Source organism: Xyrauchen texanus, chromosome 34 (assembly GCF_025860055.1).
Source record: "Xyrauchen texanus isolate HMW12.3.18 chromosome 34, RBS_HiC_50CHRs, whole genome shotgun sequence".
NCBI classification, from domain to species: domain Eukaryota; kingdom Metazoa; phylum Chordata; class Actinopteri; order Cypriniformes; family Catostomidae; genus Xyrauchen; species Xyrauchen texanus.
Genome location: NC_068309.1, coordinates 36,248,495 through 36,271,144, shown reverse-complemented (window position 1 = coordinate 36,271,144; position 22,650 = coordinate 36,248,495). Strand labels below are relative to the sequence as shown.

Below are 22,650 nucleotides of genomic sequence, written 5' to 3'. Positions count from 1 at the left end.
AAACAATTCAACCTTAGTTTCATCAGTCCACAAAATGTTTTCACAGTAGCATTGTGGAGTGTCAAGGAGGCTTCTGCATGGTGTCCTGCCATGGACACCATGCCTGTTTAAAGTTTTCCATATATTAGAATCATGAACAGAGATGTTAACCAGTTCCAATGATTCCTTCAAGTCTTTAGCTGTCACTCTAGGGTTCTTTGAGTAATCTTGACTAGACGGCCACTTCTAGGGAGAGTAGCCACAGTACTAAATCACCTCCATTTATATTTTTCTAACTGTGGACAGATGAATATCTAAGCTCTTCAAGATAATTTTGTAACCCATTCCAGTTTAAAGCAAAGCAACAACTCTTGATCGTGGGTTTTCTGGGATCTCTTTTTTGAGATCTCAGATTTTAAGACAAATTTATACACAAATGCAGGCCATTCCAATGGGTTCACATAATTGTTCTTGCAACTGTTCAAGGAGCATAGATATTTGATTTATGAGCCCAAAACCTTACATTTCAAGTGATGTTTAATTAAGACAGCAATTATTTTCTAGTGATGACAACATTAGAGTTTACATTGAAAAAGTTTGGTCTCAATATACAGCAATGGAAAAATAGTCTGGGTTTGCTGAAACAGTATATAACTATTATTATTAAATCATACAATAAGACAATACATTGATGTGTGTAAACTAGCCATTTCCTACTAATTTGGCAGGCTACTTTTTGCAAAATGTGTAGCCACGAAGTATGAATATTCAGATAAGGTATGATTCAATCACTTTCTTTTCTCTGACATTTTCAAACAGCAATACAGCGTTACATATTTTTTAATCTAAAAAAGGACTTCAATTAAATTTTGTACTTCAGAAAATGCCAGTGATCCTCCTTCAGACTGCACAGTACCATCGCTCAAAGATAGTCACATAGACATCTCCCATTAATAAAACAGCACAAACCTTGTTTTGTCTTTTTGCATCGATGCCCACATCATGCTCACCTTCTCAAAACCTGTTATATTAGGGGCAAGAGGTGCTGCAGATACAATCTAACCTGCTTTCCACACCACAATGCGCTTGTTGTGTTTTTTGTTTTTTTTGGGCTGCTGGGTGATCTATAGGGCGACTCATGGTCAATGGGTCGAGCAGATTGGAATTAGATACGTGTTCTCACCCAAGGAGAGAGTGCATTTGATGGAGAGAGAGTCTGTTATGAGGACAGTAACAATGAAACATGCCCATGTCTTTATAGAGACATCAACATTTTATGGCAAGCACAAAGCTTCATTCTGGATGACTAGGTCCCAGTATAGACAGGAGCCTATTACAAATGAACCATATGGAAGGGCCAAATAGGACTCAGTTATAAAAATTCACTACAAATAGAGATTAATAAATGTACACTGTGCCTTAATGACCAAAAGCATATAGTATCATTTATCAATCCACACATCAATGTTGGGAAGTAATAGCCAAAACCTACTTTACGTAAGAATGTGAACGCAGATGCGAGTGTTTGGCCAAAGCATTGCCGTTGAACAAGCCTTATGTGCATTCTTACCATGGCGGAAAAAACCCAAGTACTCAAGGGGGCAATAGAGTCAATATTATTTAGGTAAGTTGTTATAAATATAATGACTATAACTTTAACATTTTCTTCAAGCTGTTGCTCCGCCATGACAGTCGTTGACTTGAAAGAGAAAACTCACTGCAGAAGAGGACAAACTAATCTCGATATAGAGCCCCATGTGACAAGGCAAAGATTGTAACCCATACTTGCATTGTGCTATGAACTACAGTCTGACTCATTTTGGAATGCAACTACACACAAAACAGAGCTTGCGTAGCTAGAAGTGCCTGCTTTCACATACTTACGTAGAGTATGTTCCGGCAGTAACAGTAGCTACACAGGAGTTTTCACAAAACTTACTACATTGCTTTTGGTCACACTGTATTGCACATGCAGCAGCAATCAGAACCAGTAATCAAACATGCTTACCTAAGCTGGCATGTCTCGTGGGAAGTCCCAAAATATGTAAGTGAATCCGGTCATTTGGTTGATTAATGTCAATAAACCAATTAAAAGGAAAAAAATCACCCTCTGACTTACAATTAGCATTGACAAGTCTTAGTCATTGGACCCTCTTTATATTAGCGGTCTTTAAAAACTTTGTACTTAAGTGTAGTTTTATACATGCAGAAGAATTGAAACAACATGATTTGAATATAGGAAAACAGACCAAGCATCAACTTCCTACTGAAGGCCTGTCTTTGGACAATAAAATGGCCAAGACACAACCTAATTTAAAGCAAAAAGGGTCATTGGTCAGAACGGCCCTCAGCATGACCTTCTGAAATTCCACACAAAGTTAAAGCAAACTTTTCCTTGAAAGGTTTCCAAAAGACCATCAGATTTGCACTAATCTAATACTAACACATTTCATCTTAATCCAAGAACATTCTACACAGTCACAGTACTTTACAGATTTAACCTTCTAAAATATACAGAATGCATTTAAATCCATGAGTTATACAAGACCTGGTCTTGCTAGAAAATTATGACAATTGCTTTGAACTGTGGTAACTTGTATAACTGACAAATTAATGATTATAGCCTGATGTACCTCTTTAAAATGTGTCTAATGTTTTATCAATGTTGTATAACCAAGGAATTAACCAGTATAATTTGTAACCAGGGATTTTCATGTTTTGTTACCTACACGTATAATAACCATGAAAGAATGTCATGTGTAAAGGTTTGGTTGGTTACACAGAGAAAGCTGATGACAACGAATGGCATGCCTCTTGTGCCATTTGCAAGATATAAAGTTCATGATTAAATATGCACTATTTTGAGCAGGAATTTTGTAAAAGAATCTGAAACAAAGGACTATAAAATCAACTGTTGGAAAAGACTGCCCAGTTGACCATGTGACTCTGAAAAGTCACTTATGATTGGCGCAGGACACCTTTGGGGATGCGGCCAATTTCAGTTCAAATATTTCCTAACAGGAAGAACACGCTCTCTTCAGGCTGCTCTCGTCTTCTCTCGTCCCTTCTGCACTCTCTGCTCAGACTCTTCCCACGTGGTCTTCTCTGGATCTTGTCGGAACCAGATCCATGTGAGGTCCAAGGAAGCTCGGTACTCAAAGTCCCGAGGAACCTCGTCACTCTCACTAGTTCACACACCCATGAGAAGGCCTCGCTTCAAAGCCAACCTCATCATTCATACAAACAATAACTATACGGTCTTACAGAGGTCCAAAACATCAACGGAACGAACTTTCGACCAAGAGCCAAGAACCAAACAACACAAAGAATGCATGGAAACGCCAAAGACACGCAATGGTGGAGAATTTATTCTGACAAATAATCTAGTTTTTTGTAATTTACCATTACCTAACCCCTAACCCTTACCCTGATAAAAAAAAATAGTGTGGTGAGGTGTTTAAATAATACTCACCCCAAATCTAAACCTAATTTGAACCATAACATTAACTGCTTGAGGGTGATTCAATGTGAGGATTATAAGATGTTGGGTTTAATTTGAGATAAAAATGGATTGTTAAGGAGTTTAAATTATACCCAACCCCCACCCTATACCTAACCATAACCCTAACAGACTGTTTTGTTGATGGTGATTCAACATGATGATTATATGATGGTAAAGCGAGAATAAAATTGATTTATTGACTTCTTGACTCTATTTATTTATGTATTTATTGCTTCACTTATTTATTGACAATGGAATTGTTCACCAAGTGTGTTTTACATTGGTGTGTGTAATAATTTTCAGTGTATTTTCTAATATTTTTAACACTTATTTTAGCAATTTTTTCTATATCGGCTTATTAATATGATATATTTATTATGTTATATATTTATTTTACACTTTTATTCCAGACCTGCGGTAACATAGAGTATGTGCCCCATCTATTATTCTCCATCTATGCAAGGGTAAAAATAGTTCCTTTGAAACCGTTTTATTTTCTTTGCATTTGACATTTATCCTACCATTTGCATTCATGGGTAGGTTTTTTTTTAGGTGATTATCTGTCTTTTTACACTGAACTGACAAGACCAGGGTTCAAGTCCCATGGGACACACATGATTTATTAAAGTTCTAAAAAGATACTTTGAGGTAAAATCAAAAAGAAATACACACAGACATATATATATATATATATATATATATATATATATATATATATATATATAGGGGTTATTTAACTCTTTATTTATTAGTCAGACATTGAGAACCACATCTCCCTGTACTCTTGACAGAGAGACCATGTTTCAAGTCCCCCCATATGGGGATGACCAAAAAGAGGGGTAGAAAGCTTCCATAGGAGGGATGAGTGCTCTATTTGTTAAAATATTATTGCCTTCACCTAACCCCTAACCCTGACCTAACCCAAAACCAACCCTTACCCTTTACCTACACCTAGCTGTACCTCGACCTCAGTAGCAGCAACTGTGATGTATGGATTTTAATGTTAATACATAGTAGTTAAGACACCTAATATAAAGTGGGACCAGTATTGTTCATCGCAAGATTACTAGAAAGTTTACACATTCACCCTTTTTTTGTTAATACAATTAAATTATTCCACCTGCTTTCCGTGATGAGTAATTTGTGAATAAAGCATAACCTATTATAAGCCTGATTTGATTACACATACTTTATATAATTGATTGACACTGAATGTCCAATGTAAAATCTGGACTCTGAAAGAAAACCAGCAGAGAAACACTGAAATAGATTGCTTACATAAAAGCCTTTTCCTCCACTCTTATATTCTACATATTAGAATAGTACAATATGTCTGAAGGCCACATCCCTATGATGAGTTTTATTCACTGAAAGTGACTACTACACTGGCTAAATAAATAAAACCAGTTTTATTCTTAGCTAGCTAAAGCAATATGATAGATGCATAATACAGCATGGTCCCCCTCAAGCATGTGCTTTTTTCATACAGCTTTTTACAAATGCTTGAATAGGTCAATTAGCTGCCTCAAACTCTTAGTCATGAAGCTCATACACATTAAATATCTACATAGCTAATTTACAAGCTCTTGGAGCTCTTAACAAACTGATGTCTTCCACAGATAAATATATACTGTATGGAGTTCTTGGTCTCTACTTTGTCATTTAAGACCTCGTTGAATCTTCAACTCCCACCACAAATCATAGGTTAATATCTAGATTTTACACCTTTTACGGAAGGATATGTAGCTAGCGAGAAAAGGAAAATGGTAGGGAAAGCAAAGGCACAAATTCAAGAGTGCTGGGGGCAAAAGCATGCTTTTAAGAGGAAAAAAGGTAGTCCGAATGCAAATGCTCTGGGTTATTTGAGCTTTTAGTGAAGGGACATTCTGATGTAGAACATCTACAATGGATGTGGACAATAAGTGCCTCTGCCTATCCATCTCCCCCTCTCTCTCTAAAGCAAGACATTTGTCAGAACCTCTCACTTCTTTTATTATGACACTGTATTACACTTCTTTCTCATCTCCTTTCACAGGATTCAAACTTTCACCTCTGACAGAAGTGAAAAACACACTAAGTTACTCACCTATCTGCTGTTTGCTTGCAGAAATGAGATTTCTGACACCTCGCTCAAAGAAAGCCATTTTTATACTATAGTTGTGACTTTGTCTTCAAGATAAACACATCCCAATAAAACTGAACTCCTGAAGCTTGAATCAACAAGTCAAACTGTACATTATAAGTCTCGGCAGCATTTCCCAAAAGCATCGTAAGCCTAAGTAGATCGTAGAAACCATTGGCGCCAATGGTCTCTACGATCAGCTTAAATTTGCGAAACGAAGCGCTGGATATTAAAAGGCAACCAATAATGGATTGTTAGGGAAAACAAGCCAATTTAAGAGATAAAAATACTGTCAATTTTCCATCTTGTTCATTTGTCATATATATATATATATATATATATATATATATATATATATATATATATAAATGGGTAATCCAAGTTATGTACTTAAAAATTATTAACTTATTTAAAAGTTAGTTACTGTAATCTGATTACAAGAATTTTAAATGTAACGTGTTAAACTACTTTTGTCTATAAAAGTAATTAGAATACAATAAAAAAATTACATTGTAATCAGATTGCACCCCATACTGGTCACGTTTTACTGTAAATTCTACTCAAACATGTTTCATATATAACATAACCATACATCCTTTTCTTTTAAAAAGCAAATATTGAGGTTTCAGTGAGGCACTTACAATGTGTTATGGTTACCCTGTCTTGTTTCACTGTTGCCCTCTTGTTTTCCATCTTGTCACTTTTGCACTTCTTAGTTTTCACTTTAGTCCCTTATGTAACTCCATAGTCCTCTGTTAGCGTTCGTGTTCCCTGTCATTGTTTTCACCTGCCCTCATTAGTTTGCCGTTTGCTTCTGTTAATCACCTTATTATCTTAATAATCTTGAGTTCTGTTCATTCATTGGCCCCTTTTTCCCTTGTTTATGTATTTATACCCCGTGTCTTTGTCCAGTCTTCGTCGATCGTTGTTTGATGTTGTCCTGGCGTGTGCTTCTCTCCCTAGTGCCCTGTTCGTGTCCACCTTGGTCAGCTTATTTAGTTTATGTTTCTTTTCCCCATCGTGGGTTGTTCATTTGGTGTTTTGGTTCAATAAAGTTCAAAACTGCGTTTGGATCCGAATCTCCTCGTCTGCCTCATTAATCATTCATGACAGAACGATCGACCAACATCATGGATCCAGCAGCTCTTTGGGCCAGCAACCGGTTGCTCAACTTGAAACAAGAAGACCGCCCAATAGTAGACCACGTCCTCAACTTCCTCCCCTGGCTGAACCTAACCAACTTCCCGGACGAAATGCTGACGGTTTTCTTCAGGGACAACTTGAACCCTCGCTTAGGGAGCGGGCGCCACTGCCAACGCCCGGCTGGAGTCTTCTGGACTACATAGAGGCTGACCCTACTAGCGAGCATCCCATCAACAGTGGAGACCCTCTGCCTGCCCCTGAGCCCACGCCTGTCCCGGTCAGCGAGCCTGTGCCCTCGCCAGCCACGGTCAGCTGAACCTGAACCCTTGCCAGCCACGGTCAACAAGCCTGAAGCCACGCTGACCAGGAACAGCTTCCCAGCTTCGCCAGTCGCCTCAGCCCGGAGGAGGAGGAGAAGGGGAAAGGTCTCTGCTCTCCAGCCTCCGCCAGCCTCCGCCCGTGCCCTAAACCCCCTTGGCGCCGCCCTCAGCCCAGCGAGCCCAGGCCGGCGCATGCCATGGTGACCCAGCCGGAGCCTGTCGCCTCGGAGGTCAGTGAGCCAGCGCCTGTCGCCTCGACCGTCCCAGAGCCAGCGCCTGTCGCCTCGACCGTCCCAGAGCCAGCGCCTGTCGCCTCGACCGTCCCAGAGCCAGCGCCTGTCGCCTCGACCGTCCCAGAGCCAGCGCCTGTAGCCTCGACCGTCCCAGAGCCAGCGCCTGTAGCCTCGACCGTCCAAGAGCCAGCGCCTGTAGCCGTGACCGTCCAAGAGCCAGCGCCTAAAGCAATGACCGTCCAAGAGCCAGTGCCAGTAGCCATGACCGTCCAAGAGCCAGCACCAGAAGCCTCGATCGTCCAAGAGCCAGCTCCTCCCGAGCTTTCCAGAGCTCCGCCTTCCGAGTTTCCCGAGCTTTCCAGAGCTCCGCCATCCGAGTTTAACGAGCTTTCGGAAGCTCCGCCCTCCGAGTTTCCCGAGCTTTCCAGAGCTCCGCCTTCCGAAGTTTCCGAGCTTTCCAGAGCTCCACCTTCCGAGTTTCCCGAGCTTTCCAGAGCTCCGCCATCCGAGTTTCCCGAGCTTTCCAGAGCTCCGCCATCCGAGTTTCCCGAGCTTTCCAGAGCTCCGCCCTCCGGGTTTCCCGAGCTTTCCAGAGCTCTGCCTTCCGAGTTTCCCGAGCTTTCAAGAGCTCCGCCGTCCGAGTTTCCCGAGCTTTCCAGAGCTCAGCCCTCCGAGCTTCCCAGAGCTCCGCCTCTCAAGCCTCTCGGGCCTTCTAGGGCTCCGCCTTTTAAAAAGCCTCTCGAGCCTACCAGGGCTCCGCCCCTCAAGCCCATCGAGCCTTCCAGGGCTCCGCCTCTCAAGCCTCCCAAGCTTTCCAGAGCTCCGCCCTCCGAGCTTCCCAGAGCTCCGCCTCTCAAGCCTCTCGAGCCTTCCAGGGCTCCGCCTCTCAACCCTCTCGAGCCTACCAGGGCTCCGCCCCTCGAGCCTTCCAGGGCTCCGCCTCTCAAATCTCTCGAGTCTTCCAGGGCTCCGCCCCTCAAGTGTCTCGAGTCTTCCAGGGCTCCGTCTCTCAAGCCTCCCAAGCTTTCCAGAGCTTCGCCCCCCGAGCTTCCCAGAGCTCCGCCTCTCAAGCCTTCCAGGGCTCCGCCCCTCAAGCCTCTCGAGCCTGCCAGGGCTCCGCCCCTCAAGCCTCTCGAGCCTTCCAGGGCTCCGCCTCTCGAGCCTTCCAGGGCTCCGCCCCCCGAGCCTCCTACGGCTCCGCCCCAGAGCCTCTTGAGCCTCCTACGGCTCCGCCCCCAGAGCCTCTTGAGCCTCCTGCAGCTCCGCCTACGGGGCCTCCTGCGGCTCCGCCCCAGAGCCTCCTACGGCTCCGCCTCCAAAGCCTCCTATTGCTCCGCCTCTCGATCCACTCAAGCCTTTGACGGCTCCGCCCCCAGAGCCTCTTGAACCTCCTACGGCTCCGCCTCTCGAGCCACTCAAGCCTTCGACGGCTCCGCCCTCAGAGCCTCCCGAGCCTCCTATGACTCCGCCTCCCGAGCCTCCTCCGGCTCCGCCTCTCGATCCACTCAAGCCTTCGACGGCTCCGCCTCCTGAGCCTCCTTCGGTTCCACCTCCTGAGCCTCCCTCAGCTCCGCCTTCTGGGCCTTCTGTGCCATCACCTCCCTCGGCTCCGCCTCAGAGGTCCTCCTTGGCTCCGCCTCACGCGGCTCCGCCGGCCTCCCCTGTGGCCACTCCATCTCCTAGGCCACCAAAACCGGCCTCTGTCCTGTGGTCATCTCCCAGGTCCCCTGAACCGGCCCTTGGCCCACGACCACCTCCCAGGCCACCAAAGCCGGCCTCTATCCTGTGGCCTCCTCCCGGGGCTTCTGACCCTGTTCCCATCCTGTGGCCTCTTCCCAGGCCCCCTGACCCAGTCCCTGTCCTGTGGCTTCTCCCCAGACCTCCTGACCCAGCCCCAGTCCCGTGGCCTCTCCCCAGGCCCCCTGATCCAGTCCCTGTCCTGTGGCCTCCACCCAGGCCTCCTGACCCTGTTCCTGTCCTGAGTCCTCCCTCCAGGCCTCCTGACCCAGTCCCCGTCCAGTGGCCTCCTCCCAGGTTCCCCAAACCTGTCCTTGCCCGGTGGCCAGCTCCCAGACCATCAAAACCTGTCCCTGCCCGGTCGATACCTCCCTGGCCCCCTAACCCTCATCTCCACTTGTGCCCCCGTGGACTGTCTCACCTTCATTCGTGCCCTCGTGGACTGTCTCATTTCCCCCCCGGACTTCCTATCTGCCCCTAGCACCTCCCGGACCTGCCTGTCTTGCCCTCTGTGCCCCCCGGAGTTCCTGCCAGCCCAGTGTGCCCCCCTGGTCTGCCTGTCTGCCCATGTGCCCACTTGTACTGTCTGTTTGCCCCTGGTGCCCTCATGTTGTTCTTGTGGGTTTTTGTCTTTTGTTATTTGTTGTTAAGGATCATCTGGAAGCCGATCCTTTAGGGGGGGGGCTCTGTTATGGTTACCCTGTCTTGTTTCACTGTTGCCCTCTTGTTTTCCATCTTGTCACTTTTGCACTTCTTAGTTTTCACTTTAGTCCCTTATGTAACTCCATAGTCCTCTGTTAGCGTTCGTGTTACCTGTCGTTGTTTTCACCTGCCCTCATTAGTTTGCCGTTTGCTTCTGTTAATCACCTTATTATCTTGTTTGAGTTCTGTTCGTTCATTGGCCCCTTTTTCCCTTGTTTATGTATTTATACCCCGTGTCTTTGTCCAGTCTTCGTCGATCGTTGTTTGATGTTGTCCTGGCGTGTGCGTCTCTCCCTAGTGCCCTGTTCGTGTCCACCTTGGTCAGCTTATTTAGTTTATGTTTCTTTTCCCCATCGTGGGTTGTTCATTTGGTGTTTTGGTTCAATAAAGTTCAAAACTGCGTTTGGATCCGAATCTCCTCGTCTGCCTCATTAATCATTCATGACACAATGGAAGAGAATGGGGCCAATTTTTGGCGGGTTTAAAAAAGAAATGTGAAGATTATAATTTTATAAAAGCACTTGCATTAATTTTTCTGTTATAACTCATGTATTATTTGAGCTGTGAAGTTGTTTAAATCGTAATTTTTTTCAGTCAATTTAGGGTTTGTTGACATAACATTATCATGGCAACAAAGTAGTAAAATTGGCTATAACTTTACACAGAAAAGTTTAGTAAGTGATTTTAACACAGTAAAATCATGTTAATACGCATATTGTTCATGTATATCTTTTGACTATACTTTTGAAATAGTGAGTATTTTAAAGTTTATGGATTGACCCCATTAACTTCCATTGTAAGTGCCTCACCGTAACCCACATTTTTGCTTTTTTTAACAAAAGAGTCAAAATAATTTTTCCAGTAATCAATATTACGCCACAAATGCTGTCAGGATCCGTTCACATAGGACATGTTTTTGCGTCTGTCAGCACAATTTTTGTATTTGCTTGTTTTTCTCTAGATTGACATCTTTGACTGTGACAGTGTGTTTTGACAGCTGGCAAGGGCTTAAATAGTTTCCTGGCGATATGTTTTATCATCAAGAGAAATCCTTAGATGCAGTTTATGGATTAATACACTCCTAATTGCCCAAAAAGCTCATTTTAATGGGCCCATTGAAACACAAGTGGGAGTCCAGAAGACAGATGCTTCACTCAAGTCCATCAAATTAATCAGACCCTGCACAAAACCATCAGGAGGACAAAATAAAACAGTTCTTTGTTTCCAAGGCTATAAAGTTAAACAGAGAGGTTCCGAAAGTAAAAATACTATTCATTTTCTCAATAGAGAATTTAATGTTTAGCGATAATGTATAAACCTTTCAACACAGACCCACCAATTTAAACAATTTCTTTTAAAATGGTATTCCGTTTGCAATCTCCCAGTGAAGAACTACACTACCCATAATTCCAAAGAGAGATCCACCAATCAGAGAAGTGGCTGTTATTATGTAAGCGGATATCAAAGCAAAAGAGCTCAGCAGTGCGAATTATGTACTCAAGTCTTCCTATACAGTCTCAAACTACTTTATATTAGAATATTTTGCAATAAACTTAGAATATATAGTTTTTTGTTGTTTTTATTTTATTTTTATTTACTTACAATCAATGTCTTTAAAACAACATTTTATATTATACCATTGTTTGAAAATGTCATTTGCGATGCTTCGTGGGATGAAAAATTCCCTCATAAAAGATTTTATGTGCCCAGTCTTGTACTTTTGTCTTTATGTCACATTTTTAAATGTTTTGGTTTGTTGGTTGGATAGTTGTTGTTGTTTTTTTTATCCTATGGAGAAATATACTTCCCTAACCAAGGCCACTGAATCACTTTTCCACTTTACAGCTGATGGATGCATAATACATTTTAGTATATAGTAAAGCTAAACCCAATATCATCAGCATCCTCTTCTTTTCACATCGGAAAGTGGGATGAATTTACTTGAGTTTCTGTGTTACCCTTCTGACTATGTTACCCATTCAACAGAACAAACAGAATAACGAAAAGTAGAAGCTTTCAGTAGGTTTGCTTTTATCCTTAACCAGCACAGAACAGGGGCCAAGACACTTTAAGTGATTTAGGACCATTACCAACATCTGCCAAGAAGAGTGCATTAAGATAATGAAACAGAATAATATCTACATAAAAACGTGAAATGAAATGTATATCATCTCACCAAGTTCTAAATGACTGCTTAGCAAGTTCATCTGGGTTCCTCTCGTTTAGATGAAGAAAGGAATATTTATGTTGGAACACTTTCGATGTGCACTTTCAGCATCAGTCTAGCAACTCACAACTTTTCAACATAGACGAGTCTGTTCATATATGGTAAATGCAAACACTTCCTTTCCGTTTCTATGGCTCTTTCCCAAAACCTAGTGAGCTGCCTTGGTGTCTGTTGCCTACATAGGAAGGTACTTTTTAAGGCAGCATCTAAACAGAGTAGTTGAGTCAGAACGCTCAATATAGGCAGCAACATGTGCGTTATACAACTAGCACTCAACTTGCAATTGATTTCAGAAGTTTTGTGTTAGCATGTTGCTAAGCTAATGATGGAATAGTGTAACCATCACAACAATATAGCACCCAAATACATAGCTCAATCAAATATTTGTTGAAGTATTCATGTTTTAATTAGATTAAACTACTTTTCATTGATACCTTTTGGTATTGAAAAACAACGTTTATTTTGAATCGACATTTCTCTCACTACATGCACCATCGTGGATACATTTTTTTCACTAATCTTGTTGCATTGCATTTTGGACCACCATCTCTGTGAAGTATACATATCATACTGCTTTAGTATTTGATCAAAAGAAGGTGTCTTAGAATGTTGCTGCCTACTTTTTAAATAGCCTTCTCGTTGAGGGCACTCCTATGGTTCCTAAAACTGCTGACTTCTTAGGTACGTTACTAGGTTTTGGAACAGAGTCAATGACTTCTTGTAAGTTGTTCTCCCATTATAATGAACATGAATTCCTTTAAATCCAGTTTTGTATGCATAACCAACATCATTCCATTAGTATTTGTAGGTTCCCTATCAAAAAGCTACACGTTGATGCTGCGCTGATTTAGCGCTTTGGACGTTCCCAAAGCACTAAATCAGCTCAGCATCTCGTTCCGCTTTTATCAAGGAACAGTGGTTACACTTAAGTAACCCGAGACGTATTTGTACATATAGTATGGTTATAGGACAAACACAAATGTTTGTAGTTTTTCGTACGTTTGTAAATACACTGCATCAATACAATTTAATATCAATGTATTATTGACGGCATCTAATACATAAAGCCTTAAACATGAACAATAGACATACTTTTTCTCCCCTTTAAGGATCAAAGATTTTCAAAGAGTCAAAGAGTTTAAGGAATGTTTTTGTTTTGTTTCGTGTACAGAATAATTGAGATCAATAAAATATGTTTAATGTCATCATTGATGCATATTAATTTGACATTATATCAGTAAATTTCATTTTATTTTATCAGTAAATAAGTAAAACACTCAATATTGCAATATAACAATTTCATAGTTACATTGATGGTGTAACTATGAAATTGATTTGAATTAAATTATTTCTAAGCTTTGATAATTAAATTCGCTATATAAAGTGTTTAAATGATTATTATTTTACTTGTCTTATCTAGAATTTGTATAGAAATAAATTTGCCATTAAACTATCTTTCTTGGACAAAGTTTCTCCATCATCTACTTATAAATTCCCGTTATGGGATCACGTCTGAGTATTGAACTGGTTCACCTACAGAGGTATGCTCACAATTCTGGCAATGAGCGCATATACATGTGTGATCCTACACTGATTATGCGTTATAAGCTGACAAAGTGTAAGGTCATGTAAACGCTTTAAACGCTTTCCATTATTGTAGTAATAAATAGTGCTGTCAGTCGATTAAAATTTTTAATCAAAATTAAAATGGAAACACCTTTAACGAAGTTCTTACCAATTTATCCAATCTTTGGGTGTGTTGTGCCCATGACTGTTCCCATTTTGACATTGAAAACAGAATAATCCATATAATAATATGTGAATAAGTTGATTTTTGGTTTTTATCAGCATGTAAACGCACTTGAAGATGCTGTAAGTGATTTTAGCCATTCTACTTCCACGAGACTGTGGATTAGCCACGCCCCCTCTTTCTAAAACCCCACACTACAACGACACCAAATGAACTTTATTGAGGCCAACATTATGCAGAAACGGTTGTTGAAAACAACAGCAGCAAAGCATAGCGCCCTCAACTGACAACTATTATAAACAACATGGCTTAAAAATGGCAGTATGTCTCAATAATTCGCTGCATCTACAACACTATGAGAACATGCAAAATGATTGACATGTCAAAAGCATCATTTTTGTTTGCTATTTACAAAGTCTAGAGCTGTCACAGAGACAGGTGAGAACACTCATTTCAGTAATATCTCTTTATTATATTTTAGTAATATATCTGCACACATTTCCATGAACAAAAAAAAAAAAAAAAAAAAAAGCACCTTTAAGGATTAGTTAACCCAAACAATTTTATTCTCTCATGAATTACTCAATTTAAGCCATCCCAGATGTGAATGTCTTTCCTTCTTCACCAGAACCAGAATGAAGATTTTTATGAGCACATTTCAGCTCAGTTTATACTTACAATGCAAGTAAACAGGTGCCATCAGTCTGCTGGCTGTTTGACGGTCCAAAAGTCATATTTCAGCAGCATAAGTAATCCACAAGACTCCAGTCAATCAATGAATGTCCTCTGAAGCAAACCGATAGGTTGTGTAATAAAAAAGTCAATAATTAAAATGTTTTTAACTTTAAATCATAACTTCTGGCCAGTACTGGGATGCTGTTTGAAATGACAAAACGCTCGTTCGTGATGTTTATTCCTCACGTAAACGCACCATCACTTTTAGCTCCATGATGTTAACAAATCATCTATATATTTTTACACAAATATTTGCTTCAGAATACATTAATTGATCATCTGTAGTCATGTGGATTACTTTTATAATATATAAATATGACTTTTGGACCATCAAATAGACAGCAGACTGATGGCACTCATTCACTTGCATTGTATGGATAAACAGAGCTGAAATGTGCTTATAAAAATCTTCACTTCTGTTCTGCTGAAGAAGGAAAGTCATACACATCTGGGATGGCTTAACGGTGATTCAATCATGAGGGAATTTTCATTTTTGGGTGAACTAACTCTTTAATATCAGTGTTGATCAGTCATCAGAGGATTTGTAAAGATCTGTACGTCTCTAAATTGATTCATAAGGATTTACGTTTTGGATGTTGTACACTGATATCATAAATTTCAGAGTATGTGCACACTTTATGTTTACAAATACAAATCACCCTGGCATAACAGATGATCAGTTAATGAAGTAAAAGCAATGGCTTACCGAACACAGTTCTGGCAGGTACGGACTCTTTATTGATCCAAAAGGAAACCTGTGCAAGGATCACTGTCATGATGCATGGGATGTATGTCTGAATTAAGAAGAAACCCATCTTTCTCTGCAGGTGGAAGTATACAGTCATGACGATGTATTCACCTACAAGAGACAAACAACAGTGACATTGAGAGTCCCTGTACAAGCCTGCTGAACACACAGCAGAAACTGTATTCTGTAGAAGGCCAGTTGGCATGAAATACTTTTAAGAAGTCAACATGTACTGTTGTGTTTCATGCTATACTCCATCTAAACAGCATTTTGATATTTTCATCAGAATTATTATTCATGCCTCCTAGTAACTGAGGGATTATATACTTTACATGTAAACATTCATTTAAAGTTTAACATAAAAATTGATTACAGTAAAAAAAGAAAAGTACTGTACATGGGCACGTTATGTAACAACCTCCCAGAAGTGCATTCAAGACACATAGAAGAACTCGTTTGAAAACATTCACATTCAACAAATCCACTTTTAAGATTAATTTAAACCAATAAAATGCAAATGTAGTTATCCAACTGAAAAGTAGATTTAAAAGAGATTGAAAGAGGATGCTGTAAAGAAAAGCTCTCAGATTTTTTTTGCAATAAAGCTTTAGAGCAAACCTTTGAAAGCGCACCCCTCCCCATTTTCACCAGAATATATCTCTTAAATTCATACCTGTGTTTGACTTGAGCCTCTCACTGGACACTGTCTGTCCGATCAGATCGTACTGTAGCAGACTGGAGCTCTCTTGAGGTACTTCTACTGAGAATAATGGCCCCTTCTTCCATGTGTATACAATCTCACTCATGGGGTAGGCATCTGTTTGAGATATTGAACCAAAGTAAGTCAATTATTCCATTGAATCCATTCAAAGGAAACATGCGCCATTTTTTAAATTAAAGACTTACAGCTGCCAAATTTTAACGGACATGAATGTCCATCCATTGGAAAGTTTATCAATCGCATGGGGCACTCGGCATTGATGGTTAACCTGGAAACAAATAAAGAACCACATTTAATTTGTGTGGAACAACAAGTGATTTTGTCTAGCTCCTTATACAGCCGCCTCTAAAAGTTTGAGCACCTTAGTCACACTTACAAATATCATTATATCTGGTAACAAAGTATCAAAGCAAGTGTCATGCCAAGCTATAGAATCTATGTACTGATGATCATTGTCCCATGTCTACCAAACATGTTGAGTGGTCCAAACATCATCTGTAGCCTGAAACTGAAGTTTGGATTGAATGCACTTAGCTGTATAGAGAGCTATAGGATGCTCTCTTGCTCCCAATTTAGTGAATGACTTAACCTCCAGTGTGCTGTCTTTCTGCACTGGGCTCAGTACAGTTCAAAATGCACCTTATTTTCATCCTAACTCTGTATATAGACTCTGAAAGCACAATTTTTCAAGCTTTTGTATGCACTGATACTCAATGTGATAATGCACTGTGAATATTGGATGTTTTAAATTAAAATGAGCATACCGTCCACGAATGTGGTCATTGTGTTAAACAGTATGCCGTTTCCCGAAACAATCTCTCAAATGTTAAAAATGGCATAGCGGATGAAACTAGAGACTCCAATCTTTTGACTCAAACGGGTTTCAATATAAAAACGTAATTACGTTTCTTACCAGATGTAGTTTTGTTGGCGTTTCAACCAAACACAAACTCCGCTGTGATCTGCGCCATGTTGTTTAGTCACATCACAAGTCACATGACTGAAAGTTGAACCCTTTACTGACAGCACAGAGTCTCTTGAACTGAGATCAGTTGGTTTAAATTAAATTATGCATTGTGTATACCAAAGCCAAAACGCAATGTCCAGATATGTGGGCTTGGGGTTGCACAAGGTTAAAATTGGGCTTGTGCTATCTTTCTTTAACTTCTTCAATTACAATTTTTTTTACTGTGAGATAGTTAAAAATGTGGTCCAGCAGAAAAAACATGCTAAACAAATTATCTGAAATATATGTTATCAACTACTGATGTAAATGTCACAGCATAACAGCCTCAGCTTTCTAATGACACCTAGATTGAGCTTCTAGTCCACTCAGAGGCCGTGATATTCGATGAAGAAATGGGGTGGTGCATGAAATGAAAATTCAACTGAATGTCTATGGACGAGCACATCTGTGAGGGCTAAAATGCATTAGAACACCACCACACCTTTCAGATTTGCATTTTGTGATGGAAGGGGCAGAGGAAAAAATAATATTGTATTTGCTTCTAGTGGAATAAAATAAGAATTTATGAATGGGGATGGAGTGAACTGTACCAGAATTACATACAAATTTACGACAAAAAAAATAAAAAAATAATAATAATTACATTCTATTCATCATAAGATTGTAAACATATAATATTACAGTATTTATGAATAAGTTAAATATTTATATTTGTTATTATTTGGGTGGCAATTAGTCTACAGTATGTGTAAATGGTGAGCTTTTAAATTTGAGTGTAACAAATTGCAGCCCAAAAATGCCCCAGAGTTAAAGGATAAAATAAAGTGTGGTTTAAGTGGCCACTTTATATTGCATAATACCTTTTTTCCCAAACAGATTACCGTTCCATGGTATAGTTGAAGTATACAATAGAATCCACTGTATCTTTACATGAAATGTTAAGAAAGAAAGTGTCATGAGGTTTTTCATTTCATTTTAAGCAAGTGTGCAGTCCATCTTTGACTTGGAGGACAAATGGTTTGGCATGCCGGTTACCTCATGGTGTAGAGGATAGTTCCGTTCTGCATTATGCGGAACAGCTTGTTGGGAGTGGTCATGTTGTGTGAAATGGAGCGTTTGCCATTTCGGAAGAATGTGTCTGGAGTCCAGATTTTGCTGACCATGAGGTTGTTGAGTCGCAGGATTTCAATGGGGCCCTCAAATTTCAGCCGGTCATCGATCCACGTTTGCCGGAAAAACACATCCATTGTGTATTCCTGAGAAATTATTTTTAAAGAGTTTTTTTTTAATATGCAAGGGTAGTCATATACATCATTTAATTTTCAAATCTGTATATTAGTTTAACTCGAAACAAATCAAACAGAAATTGCCATGTGCAGAAACTATATGAGAGAGTATGTGAAATATATGTACTTTTAAAAATGTATTTGTCACATTCAGGACCATTGAAGTGAACTAGTAGATTCAAAAACTTCTCCTCAATTTCTAATTTTATATATATATATATATATATATATATATATATATATATATATATATATTTTTTTTTTTTTTTTTTCGGAAAGTCATGAAAATCCCCAACCTTTTTCATTTCAAGCACATCTCAAATTCTGTATTGTGTTTAATAGAATTCTGTGCTGGAAATTACCTTTTCTTTTTTTATTTAAATAAAGTGGCAGACAATTTCATAGCTAACATTTTATATATCCTCAATTAACACTATATATTCACTATATTTGGCTTGATTGGAAATGATGCCCAATAAATATATTCTGGACACAAGTGAAATTTACTTTGAATTTTCTTTGTTTGCTTTTTTAAACATCAATTATCTCATATTTGTATAATAACATTTTATAAATCATATAATCATTTGGATTTTTATATTGGATTTTATAGTTTAACATTGTAAGTCTGGGTCTGGGACAAGGCATTTAAAAAGTACCAAAATTAAATTAAGTCAGTTTTAATGTGACCCTCATTTAACAGTTTTATTTTAAAAGTTGAAATCTGGTCATGCTATTAAAAGCAACCTCTGGGACATGAAAGGTCTCAAAGTTGAAGAAACACCCTCACACATTATAAAGTAAAATCTTGATGTCCTTGACCATTTGTCAACTACCCTTTAACATTAACCCACAATACTTTTACGACAAATGCATCAGTAAAGTCTTATCGTACATATATCTGATTCAAGCTGGCATGTATTCACTCCGCCATGATTTTTTCCCCCCAACTAATCTTGGCAGAGACTTATCTATACTGTCTTTCGGATTGTCACAGTGTATCACATGGCAAGCGAGGTGGCTTTGGACACTGTAGAAAAATAGTGTAGTGTGTAACAGAGGAAGCTCAGCTCAGCTCAGCTGGGACCCTTACTGTCAGGGATTGTCAAACAGATTAAAATGCCTAAGCTGCTATAATGACATCCTGCCCAAATGTCAGAATAATGAAGCCTTGGATCATCATGACTATAGCAGTGGGCAAAGAAAACATACAATTAAAGTGGATTTTTGTTTATATGCATGTATATACATAAATGTTTTAACTCACATACCATTTCAACATCAGATACAGGACCAAAGCTGGTGACAAAGATGTCCGTTTTAACCTCTGTGACAGGACCTAGCATTGTTGTTTTAAACATAAAATAATGCAAAAAATAAAAGGACGTCATTAGGGTGATTAATAATAATTAAAAATTATGATAAATAATATTCTGATTATAAAAAGAAAGCCTAATTTTTGTGCCATTAGGATTTTTTACATTGTGACATTATTTTGCATTCACAATTTTCATTACCGCAATGCAAAAAAAAGATGGTCATTACGATATTTTCATTACTGCAATGCAAAACCAAAAAAATGGTCGTTACAATATTATCATTACCGCAATGGAAAAAAAGATGGTCGTTACAATATTTTCATCTCCGCAATGCAAAAACAATATGGTCGTTACGATATTTTCATTACTGCAATGCAAAACCAAAAAAGATGGTCGTTACAATATTTTCATTACCGCAATGCAAAAACTATATGGTCGTAACGATATTTTCATTACTGCAATATAAAACCAAAAAAATGGTTGTTACGATATTATCATTACCGCAATGGAAAAAAAGATGCAAAAACAAAATGGTCATTACGATATTTTCATTACTGCAATGCAAAACAAAAAAAAAGGGTTGTTACGTTATTTTCATTACCGCAATGCAAAAACAATATGGTCGTTATGATATTTTCATTACCGCAATGGAAAAAAAAGATGGCCGTTACGATATTTTCATTACCGCAATGGAAAAAAAGATGGTTGTTACGATATTTTCATTACCGCAATTAATTTTGTAAGTATTTATACATCATAATAATCCTCCCTTGTACTGCCTTTAATTTTCACTAGATTTAATTTTAAAAAAATCTTTGTATAACAGCATCTTTTACTCTAATACAGTTATACGGTAAAACATTAAAGATAATAATCATTAAAAACAATGGGAATAGTCAAAGAAAGACATCTGGACATATGAGAGTAATGAGAATTGGGGGTAAAATGTGCTTGAAAATAATGTCACAATGCAAAAAATCTTAATGATCCTAAATGATTCATTTTCTTTATGTGGATACTACTACTGCTAATAATAATTATATATATATATACACACACACACACACACACACACACACACACACATGTTGTGTTTCCATGTTTTATGAGGACTTTCCATAGACATAATGGTTTTTATACTGTACAAACTTTATATTCTATCCCCTAAACCTAACCCTACCCCTAAACCTAACCCTCACAGAAAACTTTCTGCATTTTTACATTTTCAAAAAACATAATTTAGTATGATTTATAAGCTGTTTTCCTCATGGGGACCGACAAAATGTCCCCACAAGGTCAAAAATTTCGGGTTTTACTATCCTTATGGGGACATTTGGTCCCCACAAAGTGATAAATACACGCTCACACACACACACACATGTTGTTAGCCTACATACCAGAACATTTTCTGGACAGGTTTCATGAAAATCACACATTAAGTTATTATTTTTAATACAAATATAAGAATCTTAATAAGTATTTTGGACTAAGGTTATACTTTATGATTAATAATCAGTCATAATGCACTTTAAATAAGAAACAAAGCACTTTTAATAACAAAATATTTCAGTTTAAATGAAAAAGTTCAAGTTTTGTTGGTTCAATTTACAAATGGAGAACTTAATGGATGTCCAAAACACAAAGTCCCAAGTTACTAACAGCACAATTAAACATTTTGTTCACTTGAAATTAGCACTAAAATAACTCTTGAACATGTCAAATTATTCCAGAAACAGTATTTACACTACCTCCAAATCCAGGTCGTAGTCTGTTGTCGTATCCATCTAATAATCTATCCAAAATGCGCGTAATGTTATCCAAATAAATCTTCGTCTCAGCTGGCGGATTCGCCAACACATGTCCGACACTGTAAACACAATCCTACTTAAATTCCACTGTTCACACTCAATAAGCAAAGCAGAACAATAAACACGCACGCAAAGTCAGATTTAAAAGTCACTTTACTTACCAAGATAAGAGAAAACATGTGCGTATCCAAGCCATACTTTATGCGCACTCTCTAACCAAGTGTCCCCTTGTCAACTGGTTTGATTTGTACATCCCATAACTCAGTGTGCTAGAGGAGCTGGTGCGATAGGACTAGTGTGCGTATATCCTGAAGCTTTTATGCGTAAAGTCTTGCCGGAGTTCTCCAGTGCGGTTGCGCTTGTTCGCGCTCTAATGGAAAAATAAAGTGTTGTTAAAGAGGCGGAGAAGCGACCAGAGGACATTGACAATGATCGAATAAAGCATTAGGAGAGATTAGAGGGAAACGATCCAGATAGGTTTGACTGGGAAAGCTTAAATGTTCTGATGTTAGAGTTTACACAAGAGATGGGGCGTTAGATAATTGTATTTTGTATTATTTGTCTTTACAGGTGTGGGGAACCCTTTGAAACAACTTTTATTAATGTACACATGACATGATGCTTAATAGATCTCTTAAACTACACTGAAACAAATGTTTACCTAAAAACGTGCTTCATGTGGTAAAATCAAAGTTAACTGGTTTTATTCAAGTCAAAAATATCATTTAACACCATTCAACTCATTGTAAGGGTTAGATCGAGTAGAAATAGCTCCTTAAGTTAAGAATCGCAGGTTACCACTGTTTACAGTACACGTTTAAATAGAAATGTCATTAAAGTTTGATTCACATATTTGCACATTCATATTTGAATGTGCATTAACTTCTCATCCTGTTATATAATGTTTGATTATGACTTATTAATGAACAACATTTTAAAGCCTAACTAAATCCATGCTGTGGATGCTTACTGAAATATATACTTATATATATATATATATATAAATGTTGAATTTTTTTCTCTCCCCTTTTTTCTCCCAATATGGAAGCCCAATTCCCAATGCACTCTATGTCCTCGTGGTGGCGTACTGACTCGTCTCAATCCGGGCGGCGGAGGACGAATCTCAGTTTCCTCCACATATGAAACCGTTAATCTGTGCATTTTATAATGTGGCTTGTTGAGCACGTTACCATGGAAACATACTCCGCGACATCCTCGCACAACTAACTGATAGCAAGAACCACATTATAGCGACCATAAGGAGGTTACCCCATGTAACTCCACCTTCCCTAGCAACCGGGCCAACTTGGTTGCTTAGGAAGCCTGACTGGTGTCACTCAGCACACCCTGG

General features: G+C 39.0%; 1 protein-coding gene across 1 annotated transcript in view; it reads right to left on the bottom strand.

The window, feature by feature from the left end:
* gabra6b (gamma-aminobutyric acid type A receptor subunit alpha6b) overlaps positions 1-21,641 on the bottom strand; it is a 60,855-nt gene extending 39,214 nt beyond the window's left edge. The window contains exons 1-7 of the mRNA XM_052103849.1: positions 21,461-21,641; positions 21,240-21,358; positions 19,444-19,511; positions 17,922-18,142; positions 16,105-16,187; positions 15,872-16,015; positions 15,157-15,309 (exon numbers count right to left, since the gene is read on the bottom strand). Coding sequence (XP_051959809.1) covers positions 15,157-15,309; positions 15,872-16,015; positions 16,105-16,187; positions 17,922-18,142; positions 19,444-19,511; positions 21,240-21,358; positions 21,461-21,495 — 823 coding nt within the window. The 5' untranslated portion in view covers positions 21,496-21,641. The remainder of the gene's footprint in view (positions 1-15,156; positions 15,310-15,871; positions 16,016-16,104; positions 16,188-17,921; positions 18,143-19,443; positions 19,512-21,239; positions 21,359-21,460) is intronic.
* Positions 21,642-22,650: the final 1,009 nt, after the last annotated feature.